The 14,059-nt window shown below is 38.4% G+C and overlaps 1 protein-coding gene across 3 annotated transcripts in view; it reads right to left on the reverse strand.

Annotated features, from left to right (window-relative positions):
* Positions 1-14,059, reverse strand: part of DOP1B (DOP1 leucine zipper like protein B) — a 94,747-nt gene that overhangs the window by 39,096 nt on the left and 41,592 nt on the right. For 2 of the 3 annotated variants that reach the window (XM_030578129.1, XM_030578146.1), the window contains 9 exons: positions 12,367-12,487; positions 11,664-11,783; positions 10,406-10,511; positions 8,927-9,118; positions 7,012-7,702; positions 4,770-5,041; positions 2,253-2,405; positions 1,052-1,152; positions 91-281 (listed from right to left, as the gene is read on the reverse strand). In XM_030578129.1, the coding sequence (XP_030433989.1) occupies positions 91-281; positions 1,052-1,152; positions 2,253-2,405; positions 4,770-5,041; positions 7,012-7,702; positions 8,927-9,118; positions 10,406-10,511; positions 11,664-11,783; positions 12,367-12,487 (1,947 nt within the window). The remainder of the gene's footprint in view (positions 1-90; positions 282-1,051; positions 1,153-2,252; positions 2,406-4,769; positions 5,042-7,011; positions 7,703-8,926; positions 9,119-10,405; positions 10,512-11,663; positions 11,784-12,366; positions 12,488-14,059) is intronic. The other variant, XM_030578138.1, reaches the window with a different exon arrangement.

Consider the following 14,059-nt stretch of genomic DNA (forward strand, 5'->3'; position numbering starts at 1 on the left):
GTCAAAGACTAGCTTAAAATGGAGTCATGTGACTAACTATTAATTTACTTGACTCAAATGGTTACATTTTCAGTCTGAGAGTAGTTTTACCTGCTGAATTCTTCTGTTTGATGCAATGGATGGATGTGCGCTGTGTCTTTGGATGAAGCAGCAGCAATAGCACTGGCTCAAGAATTCGTGCAACATCATTAAGCGAGAGAGCACGTATCAGCCAGCCCTGTGCTGCAGCACCAATTGCACCATCTGAACAATTTAGACTGTCCAGTACCACAAACAGAGATCTGAATGGAGAAATTGCAAAGGAGAAGTAAAATTGCAAGCCCTCATTCACAACACATTTTTCGACTCCACTCCTGCAAATACTTGCCCATATTTTAGCTTTACTCCTGATAGTAATTCCAATGCCCAGTAGTGGTGTCACTGAGTTCAAAGTTGAGCACATGTGCTTGCAGGAGCAAAGAAAAACATACTATGTGTGTGTATACTGCACACACGCTACCTGCAATTAGAGAAGGTTTTTATAATATCCTCTTCTATTTCATAAGGGTTGAAATTTTTGGCTCATATTCTATAAGACTGAGCAGCATGGTGAGTAACATACCACCTTTGGATTGCTTTAGCAATATTTTGAATGTAGCAGCTTTTGCTGGGCTTTTTTATCCTTTTCTAGGAAAATGCCCCACCTTCTTGATGTAGAAAGCCACTCCTGTTATAAAAAGGTGGGGCCTCAGCTGTTCACTCTGTGCTGAAAACATGGAAAGCAACTCTCAGCAGAGACTTCAAACTCCTACTCCCCTTGGATCACCCTCCAAACAAATCAAAAAAACCAAACAAACCACAGTCCAAGTACTTTATTACTTGATGTGAGAAAGTGTATTACCAACACAAATAGGGTTTTTATTTTTAACATACAAATAAATAAATATTTGACAGCCATACTTTGGTTCACATGACTGTCCAGGAATTTTTTTTTTCCCTAGCAAAAAAGTATAATTTAACTAAATATATTTATATAAACATTAAGCCAGGCAAATTAAAAGTACAGCAATACCTGTCAAAGGATCGATTGTGGGAAGTGACTCTGCTGCCTTGGATTTCCCTGGTCAAATGCCATATCACAGAGAATCTGAAAAGTGCCTCCAGCCTTGTCCCCTTTACAGAAGAAAAAAAAAAAGAAGAAGAAGGAGGACAGGAACTTCTTGATTCTGCGATAAACATAGTAAGTTTAGCGAATTTAAAAGGCTCTAGTAAAAATGCTTATTGCATAGAGGACTTCCAAAATCTAAAGACTTCTGCACCTGTTTTTCATTTCTAGATAGGATTAACACACAATGCCATTTTCTTGCCATGCACTCACAACCCAAGGCAATCAAAACAAAAAAGCACCTGGTGCACAAAAAAAGCTGCTGATTTCAAAAAAGCCATGTTTGAAATTCACATTTACAGTATTTTAATCTCTTGAGTTACTGGGGGTTGGATGACAAAGAATGGTGATATGAAGCGACTTATTAGTGGGCAGAACTTACTGAGTATTTATCATCTCTGAACGTGTATAAGAGTCTAAACTATAGGTTTCCAAACTCTTGACTATTCAGATATCCACAACCTCTGTATGGATGCTAATATATAACAAGTTTCAGAATTGTGAGAGCAGATATATATAGATATAGCTATATATAAAATGAATCATAGAAGGTTTAAGACATCCGTTATAGATTAGCATCATGGTGTGACCTTTTGTTTAACTTACACGTTAGCTGTCAGAAAAAACTAAAAACTGATCGATCTTTAAAACAGAGAAAGGAAATTGCTAAAGAGAATCTGCTCATTTTAAATATAGTTTGACTACTGCCTGGTCTAAGAGCCGTTCAGTGCTGTCTCTGACACAGGGTCAAATGGCATACCAGAACATAAGGGTGGGAAGAATAAGTTATTGTCCAGTTCGACTTGTTTTCAGACTTACCGATGGATCTGGAAAATATTTAGAAATGCTGTGAAGGACTGCTAATTTTGGAGACTCTGATTTTAGGGAAAGCAGATAGCATCCAATGACTAAGATGGGTCCTATGTTGATTCATTCAGAGGCTCTGAGGGAATGCGCCACAGGGAGGAGTGAGAGATTCTCAACTGTGGTCTCCAGAAAAGCAGGGGTTGAGGAGCCCTGAAGCTGTGCGGCCAGGGAGCTGAAGGCTGGCTGGAGCTAGAGGTAAGACACTACAATAAAGAGGCAGCCTAGGAAATACAAGACTTACTTTATCGTGATCCAATAGCGTATGACAAATAATATCTTCACAAATATTAGCTGATGGAGCCAAGCAGTGCAGTCTATAGAACAGCTCCACACAGGTAATGTGGTGCTCCCTTGTCTCTTTGTTCAGCTGATTCCAAAGTACATCAGCGACTCTCTAGGGGAACAGATAAAATAAATTGTACACTTCCACTGGTTTAAAAGCTTGGTATAAACACTAAAGTGTTCTGTATTTGTGAAAAGCGTAGTTCATATTTTCCTATCCTGCACATTCTTAGTTTAGGGACATTGCAAGAGGCTGATTCATAAATCCAGAACTAGGGGAACACAATAGCACTGTCCTGGAGTTGCAATCAATTCATGAGTGCGCACTAATGGGTGAGGAAAGCAGAGTTCTGCTTCCATTTCTAAATTTAATCCCCACTCCAAACATGCATAATTCAGATGATGTAAACAATACCAAAAATTGTAACACAAAAGCAGCACACAGGTAAGAAATGGAACACTGGGATAGTTTTACCACTATGGCATACAAAGAGGAATAAGGTTGAAGGAAGTGCTAATGTGATAGCCATCTTTGCCTCACATGACTAAACAGTAGCTCCCAATTAAAGTTTAAAAGTTGAAATCAGAATATCCCCCCCGCCCTCTGCACTTCGTTTTAAAAAGTAACTAGCTGCTGTGACAAAGTTCCTTCTCTACCTTGGTGGGACCTGCGCTTATTGGCAGATTTGCTCACCTCAGTGATCTTCCCCACAGTCTGGGTCAACTCCTCCTGTGTCTGATCAGGAGTTGGAGGTTTGGGGGGGAACCTGGGTCTGCCCTCTACTCCAGGTTCCAGCCCAGGGCCCTGTGGATTGCAGCTGTCTATAGTGCCTCCTGTAACACCCTCTCACTCTTAGCTCCTTGTGCCTCTTGCTCCCAGCTCCTCACGCGCACTTCCTCTCCTCTGGCTCCCCCCTCCCTGACTGGAGTGAGCTCCTTTTTAAACCCAGGTGCTCTGATTAGCCTGCCTTGATTGGCTGCAGGTGTTCTAATCAGCCTATCTGCCTTAATTGGTTCTAGCAGGTTCCTGATTACTCTAGTGCAGCCCCTGCTCTGGTCACTCAGGGAACAGAAAACTACTCATCCAGTGACCAGGATATTTGCCCTCTATCAGACTCCTGTACCCCACTGGCCTGGGTCTGTCATGCTACTTAGACATGCCCTTCTCCTTCCAGCTAAGCCTCTCAACTGCCCTTTGCATTAGCTATTACAAAGAGTTGAGAGTTGACCTTGCATGGAAGCAGAGAGAAATAGTAAGATAACCCTACAGCTGTCCTTCGAAATATTCTTATAAATAATCACAATATATTGCAGAATTAAAAACAATGACTATGGTATTTGATCAAAGAGGCATGCACTGGATTTAGATACAATATTTTGTCTATGAATAATATGGATACTGATTGTCCAAAGAAATAATCCAAATGAAGACATCCTATCTATGTTTAAATCTCCAGTGATGCACAAGTGTAACATTTCCACCTTATTACCAGAGCATCTAATTTAGATAATGGTATCCAGTCTCTTTTCTACTATCCTCCATCTCATCTATTTCTACCATAAGGTTTTGTTGGTTTTTTTTGTTAAAGAAAGGATTCAGTTGCAAAGAATGGGGAAAAGTGACTCCTGCTACCCCTATCCCAGTTACTAAGCTTTGCAGGAAAGACAAGAGAAACTGATGAGGTTTAAAAAAAAAAAAAAAAAAACGAAAAAAAACCCCACAACCATTTTAAACTTCTTTTCCTGCCCCCACATCTTGCCTTTTAAACAGTATTTGGGGGCCCACCAGTCAGTTGAAATTCATACTACTTTCTGTTATCAACAGATAAAATGGAACTTGTTTAAAAAAAACAAACTCTCAATGTAGCTCTTTTGCAATAGTATTTGAAAGTGGCTATTGGACCACAAATGACTACTGATTGGGCACCCTTCAGAAATATCTTAACGCCACATAAGGGGAAAAAAAACAAACAAACCAGAGAGTGTACTTTGAATTTTTCCCCATTTTATCTACCAACATCAGTATTTTCATACGGGGAGCTCAAAAGAACATAAAATCCTTCCAAAATGTAGTCTTCAAGTTCACAAAACAAAAACAACTGAAGACATTGTGTGTTAGGGATCAAGATTTTCAAAAAGGGACTATTGATGTTTGGTGCCCCACTTGGGACACCTGGGTCTTTATTTTCCAAAAGTGCTGAGCATCCACCCTCTAAAATTCAGGGACCTTTAAATCTGTGCACAAGAAAGTTAATGTTTTCTAAAAATCACTACTGATTTTTGAAAATATTGGCCATGGTACATTATAAGAGACATAAGTTATGTCAGAGTGTGTATAACTAGGCCACACGAGACACTCCAGTAGACATGAAGGCACTACCTTCAACGTTGTGTTAGAATTATCCCAGAAATCCATCTAATTATGACTAATATATATTTTAGCTAAAGCATATTTGTACAGTAAAGAGTTTGACACCTGATAGAAGTCTGTTTTCTCTGATATTAGTTTTAGAACGCCAGGAGCAATTGGAGGAACTGTGACCATCTGCAGTCTCCCAAAGAAGGGGTTATGTCCAGAGATTTTATACCGCTTCATTCTGTCTTCAATCACAAGTGCCAGTGACTGAGAATGGTTGATAACTTCAAGCAGCGTGGAGATGGACACATTTTGAATGTAGCAGTCATTTACGCAGCAGCATATCGTCATTAGGGATTTAAGCCATAGAGGGAAGCTGGCATCACAACCTCCTCAGAAGATGGACAGGGAAAAAAATGCTTTTATAACATTTAAATGTTAGATTACTTTAACAGACATTTGTCAAATCTGAAGACGTCATGGAATTTACCTTCTCACAAAATCATGAGCTTTAAAACAACTCTTATATACCTCTACCCCGATATAACGCTGTCCTCGGGAGCCAAAAAATCTTACCGCGTTATAGGTGAAACCACGTTATACTGAACTTGCTTAGATCCGCTGGAGCGCTGCTTTACTGCGTTATATCTGAATTTGTGTTATATTGGATCACATTATATAGGGGTAGAGGTGTATTTCAATGTGCAGCATTAGCGCAACCTACTAAAATATGTTATGTACTACCCTTTTATTCTATTAAAAGTTTATGCATATGTTTTAGGCTCTCCTAACACCAATTAACTTTTATTATCCACTAAGATATCATGAAGCAGCCCAAAAGAACAGAAAAAAAACATTAAAACAGCTAACCAACATAGCAAATCTCAACATTCTACCAAGAGCCCTATCCTCTCAACACCTCCCCCCACAAATGCATGCATTTTCATTGTATATTCTGTTACATCAATGGTACTTGCATTAACAGCTAGACTAATTTGTTTGCAAGAGGAATATGTTGGGGTACAATTAAAAGTATCTAAATATAAAGGTCCTAAAACACAAGCACCTCAAAAATTGTAACAGGAAAGTCACTGACAAGATTTGGTAACAAATTATAAATATAATGCTTTGGACTTTTAGTAACAAAAATCCCCTGACAAATCCATGTTTGTAGAAGACTGTTAGTGTCTCATCTACTTTGAGCTCAGACATTCCTCTCACAATCAAGTGAAAAAAGACCAACCACTCTGACAATTAAGAATGTGCATGAAGATGTAATTTTTTTAAAATTAACATTCATTCTCCTATTCATGTAGCTTCTGTACTATCTGAACTCTCTTAGAAAAAGTTACTCATCCCTCCCTTCCTTACTACAAATTCTCTGATTTAGGAGTGAGGTGGTTTTTTCTTCCTTGGAAACTCTTTACTTTCTACGGACTAAGTAGACGAAAAAGCCCTAAAAGTCAAATTGGAACCAAGAATGCCCATATGGACACCAACATGATATTCTGGAAGCTGTATGACTCTCAACCCTTTAATTATAACACTTTACATAACTGAAGTGTCTTCCATCAGAGCATCTCAAAGAACTCTGAGGACTAGTCTACACTGGCAACGCTAAAAAATACAAAAATTACACATAACTCCATGAGAGGTGTAGCTCCCAGCACTGGTGCACTGTTTACATTGGCACTTTACAGCGCTGAAACTTGCTGCGCTCAGGGGAGTGAGAAAGTTACAGTGCTGTAAATAGCCAGTGTAGACAAGCCCCAACGTTGAAGACACAACTGCCCAGGGAGTAGGTAAGTATTATCCCCATTTTACTGATATCAAAAATCTGACGCAAAGCCAGAAACAGAACCTAGATCTCCCATTGCCCCACTCCTATGTTCACCACAAGCCTATCTTTTCTAAAGGCCCACTCTTACCCTCTTCCAGGGGAGTATCTGAACTGTCAGTGTGAACCAGCCCTAATTATGCAGTTTGTTCTGATAGTGCATGTTAGCCTGTGTTGACCCTCTTTTCCCAGGGAACCCTGAGGGGGTGGGGCGAATTGTTTTATCCAGGACCAGAACACCAAAGTATTTCAAAAGAGAACAAAGTGGATTTCAAAAACTGCAAAACACATTCAATTCTAAAACATAAGATGCACTCTAATATGGGCATGTCTTGGACACAGTAAGCAATTTGCCTTCAGTCTCTCCCCGTATCCCTCCAAATACCCACTGCATTCATAATACACACCCTGTCATATTATATTGTGTACACATTCTTGGTTGTGCCTAGTACATAGTGCACTTAGTTTGTAGTACAATTTACATTTTGGGCACTGAAGTTATTTGTTTAAGATGACACTTCTTACCAGGAACTTGAAACAGAGATAAATACAATTGTTCTGTTTCTTCCTCAGAAAGGTAGACTGGGAAGGTAGTACATTCCAGTAGAAGGTGACAGGCAGCAGCAAAGGCCTCTCTGCAGTCTTCTTTCATGTCCCTTAAGTCAAGCATTACCTGCTCAATGTCCCATTCTTCTTTTCCCTTTTTGCTACCAAGGTCATGGTTTGCAGGGGAGAGAGGCTCCAGACTTTTCTGTTTAAATGGTGACCCTCGAACTGTGAACAAGTCTGAAAGCATTTGTTTAAACTGCGGTACGGTAATTTGCTTTCCTTCCCAGGGGTTCTTTTTCTTGCTAGTATTTTCAGCGACTCTGTAATTATTTTCTTTTTTCTCTCCTCTGCCCACATTTGCTATCGAAATTCTGTCATTTCCTATGTCTTGTAAATGCACCCCAAATATGTATTTACTGGCAAACTTATCAACTAACTCTTGGATACAATGCAAAGTCCTCTGAATACTCCCCGCCTTTTTCCAAACATCATCCTTCTCAGGAGTCACTCCTGGCAATCTTAAGTGTTGAGAGAGCTCTGGGGATGAGGCACTTAGACCTATGCCACTGTCTTCAGACTTGAGAGGAGCGAAAGCAGCATCATCTTCATCCTGTAGTGCAGGCTTGGTTTCTAAAGTTATATCACCATTTTCTTGTTTCACTGGGCTCTGAAATGGAAGCAGTGTCTATTTTATTACACTGTATTTTTGGAGTTATTTAAAGTAACTGAAATCACACTTGGGGCAGCAGGGGGGAAAAGAGTGTAGGACAGGAATCCCTTCCCTTCTGCCTTGATAACTTGTGTAATGTCTTTGTGAAAGTGGTATCAATAGACTTGTAAGAGTTGTGGTCCTGCTGATGACTGCTGTTTAGCCAATATTCTCTTTTCTGGGGAACATCCTATGGCCTGTGTTACACAGCAGGCCAGATTACATGGTCACAGTGGTCCCTTCTGGCCTTGGAATCCATGAATCCCCTGAATTTATTAATAAACCACCTTATCTGGCAATTGTTGGAGCCAAAGAGTTATTTATATGAAATAGTTAGATGTGGCTAATGATGAGTGGCTCTGTTGCATTGAAGACAAAACTATACTTGTTTTAAAACTACTCCTCACACCTCCTCCTCTCCGAGGCTCTGGGCCATGTTCAGCACTTTCATGATCTAATGTTGTGCAACAGCAGCCCAACAGGAAATTTAAGAAATGATAAAGCATGGAAGGAAAGGGTTTCCTTGTTATGCCATTGATTATAAAGTCAATAAAGCAGCTACTGCCAAGTCTGAATGTTTCTAACTTATTTCTATTCTTGTATTATTGCTCACCATCAGCAAACTGTGTAGTTTGTTTTCTACCTATATCACACATTAATTATTATTTGCCATGTTCTTGTGAGCTTGTTTAACAATTTGTTGTATTAACATGCACCTTGTAGCAGGCCAGGTAATCTTGATAACAAAAAGGCTGGGCTTGATCTGGCTACTTCAACTCTATTTCAAATGCCCCAGGGCATCTTACCAGTACACTGAGTAGCATCCACAGAAGACCAGGCTCTTTTCAGTGGATGGGGTGGAGCAGGAAAGGGGTTTTCATCACATCCTAGTTTTAGACAACACTATGCCTTTACACAGCTTAGACAAGTCAATTAAGGTTGGGGTTGGTGCCCAAAATGAGACCAGCTCAGATACCCGGCACAAAGTGGTTCTGAATGGAGCCTAAATAGGTAAGACTCACAAAACTATACTTCTGTGATGAGTAACCTAAATTTCAGTTAGAGTAGAAAAGTTAGCAGCAGATCTTATTTTAATAATGCAAATTATTTTATGGAGAGTATAACAATTTGTGAATAGTTATTTATAAGCAAATATGCAACAGGCCTTGCAGCAATACCTACCGAGTTTTCACTTCCAGTGTCGTTATCCAAGTAGGCAGGAGGCATTTGTACTTTGCTAAGCACTTTGAAGCAGGTCTTTAAAGCATGAGTAAGTTCTGGTAAACTCAGAATCTCCACATTCTCCAGAAGAGACTGTACCATGTAACTGAGCATCTGTGGAAGATACTGAGTCTGCACTTCAGAGTAAAGTTCCTAAAATAGGCAGGGATTTAAAGTAATTAAATGCTAAATGGCTTAGCAGACAGAAATGGGTTTTACCATTGTCAAGCTGCCTAATATAAAGTCTAACTTCAGTGAGCATAGATGTGACTAATACATGTGCACATTCAGTTAAGTCACATACAGTTGCTTTAAATAGCACTATTACTCCACTCAATGTTGAATGTAGAACCAGAGCCTAGTGTTGAATGCAGCAAAGAGTCCTGTGGCACCTTACAAACTAACAGACGTTTTGGAGCATGAGCTTTCGTGGGTGAATACCCACTTCATCAGATGCACGAATGGAATTTGACTATTGATAATAGCCTTGCAAAACAGCTCCAATAATATATCCACTCAAGCAGCAAAGGGAAAAAAACCCTGACAATACATGACATATATATCCTTTAGAATAGGATACAGTTAATGAATTTTTTTTTTGGATGGGCAAGTAAAATGAAAAGTAATCACCCCCAAGCAAGTGGGCATACAGAACTTTGCAAGTCATACATGAGTTATCAGTCAATTCTAATTTTTATTTCAGTAGGTTACAGGTTTTATTATAAGTATCCAGTTTTAATTAGAAAATTTTGGTAATTCTCACAAGTTCTGTGGCACCTCAAAGGTTAACAGAGGTACTGGAGCATAAGCTTTCGTGAGTGAATATGAAAGTGGTAATTCACCCACGAAAGCTTATGCTCCAATACATCTGTTAGTTTTTAAGTTGCCACAGGACTCTGTCGCTTTTTACAGATCCAGACAAACATGGCTACCCCTCCGATACTTTTCACAAGTTCATTATTCATGTCATCTAATCAATATACTGATTTTCCAGGGAGTGCTGGTATTCTGAGACTGAGTTTATATATTTGTCAGATAACTTACAAAAGGTATTTGTCTATTAGCTGAGAAGTCCAAAACCATTCTTATTAGGAGGATATGTTGCATACCATGCTGATAGTAACCTCCCCTTTAACACCTCAGTACTATACACGCTGAGAAGACTAGGAACAAAATTCTACTCTTGGTTTACATGGAATTAAGTGGTCTTGAATGGAACTCCTCAGACGAGTAAGAGTGGGCAAGATTTGGCTCAAAGAATTGTGCATTTATTCATCGGTTTTCTTTCCAAATGAAAATGTAGCTCCCCCATTTAAAAAAAAATAATTATCCAGCAAAATAAAAGCAATACTTCTGTGTAACTGAAACTTATCTGATAAAAGGGAAAGAAAATGAGAGTTAGGACTCTGAATGATTAACTTTAGGTCAAACTTGCCTTACCAAAGGAATCACATCAAGAAGGAACAACAGTAGTGTACAGAGCTCTGAGACTGTAGGAGGAGTGCTGACATTCTCAGTAGGGTATCTTGTCTGCATGGATTTATTCCTGGCATTGAAAGAGAAAGTGTGTTCTTTCAAAATACATGATTTACTATGGGATGTGGTTTTTTTGATTTTTTGTTTTTTAACAACCTAAATGTACTTCATATTGGCATCCGTGCTAACTACACAAGCCAAGAAGGCTGATTTGTACCCACCAACTTGGCTATTTAAGTCAAGTTCTTATCAACATTTTATTGTTATCACAAAGTTGTGTAGTTTAGAATCCTATCATATGGTAGTTAAGAGAAGTACACCACCACATGGTATTATCTTGATCAAAATAAGCACCAGCTTCTTCTCTTCTTTAAGGTTCATATTAGATACTTAGCAACTTAGTCTAATTCCTCTCTGCTGTGCTGAGGAAACCCCCAACTATTAGTAGCCTAGCATATAAAGAGATATTTTCTGGGAATTTCATCTTCTGAAGACAAAAAGTTATAACACTCGCATAGACAGGAGCAGAGTAAAGAAGAGTGCGATTATGCCATTCCAATAAATACTGGCTCATTTCAAGCACTATTTATGGTGCTTAAATACTATGCCGACTGACATGACACCTCCTTTCAATTACCTAATTAGGTTTAGAACAAAAACACACTCATACTTAATTGCACACTTTGGAGGAAGCACTTTTCCATTAAAATTTTGATTACAGTTAAATAGGTGCACCTGTTATAAAAACAAAAAATTTGGCCACCTTGTGCACCTCTTAAAACAATATTAATTTAATTTCTACATTGCATGTGAGAAGACACTAGACCAGATACTTCTGTATGGTGAGTTGCTGTATGCTATATTTTATGTATATTAGCTGAAAAAAAAGTGGCCAGGACAGATCATCCTGGTGTAAGTATGATCTTATCCCATGTGATCTTGCTTTCCACGTATGAACATGCAGTTTTTCCTGCAGAAAAAACAACCATTTTTCTTTTTGAAAAGAGTGACCAAAGCATGGCAGTTTGTTTTGTATTTAGAAACACCTGCCTCAGATTTAACTACTTGTATTAGATGGGGAGTACAGTTTCTAACCATGCATCTCTGCTCCTTTGGTTAGGATCATGACACTGGCATTTAAATCTTTCATTAACACTTCTCTGTTGTCCTAGCTATACAATTCTTAATTTATTTTTGCATTAACACCAGAGAGCATAACTACCTGAAGCAGTCCTCAAAACATCTGGTCATATAATCCCATAGAAAATCTGTACTTAGGGATGTGATCAACAAGTTGACTGTTTTAACAATTTCTGAGGCACTTCTATTCTCTTTGATTGCACTGTAAGAAGAACAAATGATCAGTGAAGACTAAACAACAAGTATACACATTTTTGTATTCTTTGAACTATTCTTAGAAAGTTGGCCTGAAAAAAAAAAAAAAAAAAAAAAAAAAAAAAGACATGAAGTTCCTTAATTCAAAAATTAAAAGACAACCATTTTGGAATAGCTAAATTTTGCAAGCGTTTCTGAAGACACAAGAAATCTTTAACCTTTAATTTGATTTTGTGAACTAAAAAGTGGAGTTCTGTCAACACATTTATGTAATAAATCTAATGTTAGAGAGACAGGGTGGGTGTATGTATTTATGTATAAATATGATGTTATCAGCCAAGAATCTAAATCAATGATCTCAAATCCTCTTGGTTGGAGGTGAACAACCCTGTGATGCTAAAGGAGAACTCAAGGTAGGAAACAGAGTAAAATAATAAACAACAACGATTTTCAGTTTTTTTTACATCAAAAAACACACTGTTAATAAACAGGTAAGATTTACCCAATGTGATCATTGAATAGTTTACTTTAGTAAGCTCTCTTAAGAAAGATACAATTTCAACTATTAATTGAAAATGATTATGGTATACCTTGTAAGTACATTGCCACTTTGACTGTAGCTAAGTTTAAGATCAGAACCCAGGGCATCCTTGCAATAAGAATAAAAGGCTCGAATCACTTCAAGGAACAAATCCCCAACAACTTGTGGCCCTGCAATCAAAGGAAAAATAAATTCAGTAATTACCCCAAACTGATTACAGAACTAATCAATTACAAGCTTTTAGTCTACAATTGAACTTCCGATTATAAAGGAAGTGTACTATCCCATGGTTACTTATGGGAAGTACAGGGATGAGACAATTTTCTATGACATTTTAAACTACTATCCAGATTCTGCTTGTGAGATCAAAAATTTGTACATTAAATAACTGTACACCTTAATAGAATGTGAGATTGCCAGAATTTTACGATTTTGTGTGAAGTTGCTTGAAAAGTTGGGCTGTTTATTCCACATTTCACTTCAAAAGATCACAAGGTAGTTTCTTACTGAATGCTTGCATTGTTTTAAAATAATTTCAGACACTTATATAAATGTGTGCTAATGACATTTAATATACAACGTGAATGTCTCAAATGACAATTGTACAGTCAAATTCCAGGGGGTTCCCACTGCCAGTTTAATATGCTGGCATTACAATAAAGTCTTCAACTCCATACATGGAAATCTGAACTGTTGGTAGGATCTCACAGGTTAACATATGGAAAAGAGAAAAAAAGCTTATCAAGGAAAAAAGGATCGGAAATACACTAAGGAGGGCCTGATTTTCGGAAAGCCTGGCAACTGTAGTTCCCATTGACTTTAACTGGAATTGTGGGTGCTCTGCGCTTTTGAAAAGCAAGTCCATAGTGCTAACAGAACATCTGAGGCCCAGCCATGAACCTCAAGAGGCTGCACAGGAGTAATGCTTCATGCTTATGCAATGCATGGCTAGAAAGGGTTAAACATTCTGCAAAATAAATAACCCTCAAAAGACATGTGGGCAGATAATGTTTGAGGTTTTGTGTATTTACATATATATTAATAGGGTCAACAATGTAATCATCAGTCCCTGTCTATGTTGTATTCTGTTAATTCAGAGATCAAAAGAACATCCTGGCATTTAAATGAATTGTAAACACAGGATATCTCTGTATTCATTTCTCTTTGAAATGTATAGCAAGTCATCTGTGAATGGTGGAGGAACAAGCAAACTGCCTTATGTTAATTTGTACGGCTAAGTACCGGTGATGGACCTCCTTCAAAGTCATGCTAATTACACTGCTACCTCAATATAACACCATCCAATATAACACGAATTTGGATACAATGCCGTAAAGCAGTGCTCCAGGGGGACGGGGCTGCACACTCCGGTGGATCAAAGCAAGTTCAATATAACATGGTTTCACCTATAACACAGTAAGATTTTTTGGCTCCCAAGGACAGCGTTATATCGAGATAGAGGTGTACCTTTTGTTCCCAGAGGAACTTCAACTTGTCAAAAAGGATATGAAACTATAAAAGATCCTTGGGTCCTGATCCTGTTAATCTCAGATCTGCATAGGCTTCATCAGGGGAAGTTTGAGTCGCAAGACTGAGGTCCCAGTTATGCTGGAATGCCCTGAATAGGATATTTGGACATTGGAGTATAACCTATGCAAAGAGTTCTTTCAGAAATAGTCCAACTACAAAGCTCACCATCTCTGCTATGAATCTGCACCTCAATGAATTGAACTCATGTCTGT

This window comes from Gopherus evgoodei, chromosome 1 (genome assembly GCF_007399415.2).
Source record: "Gopherus evgoodei ecotype Sinaloan lineage chromosome 1, rGopEvg1_v1.p, whole genome shotgun sequence".
NCBI lineage: Eukaryota > Metazoa > Chordata > Testudines > Testudinidae > Gopherus > Gopherus evgoodei.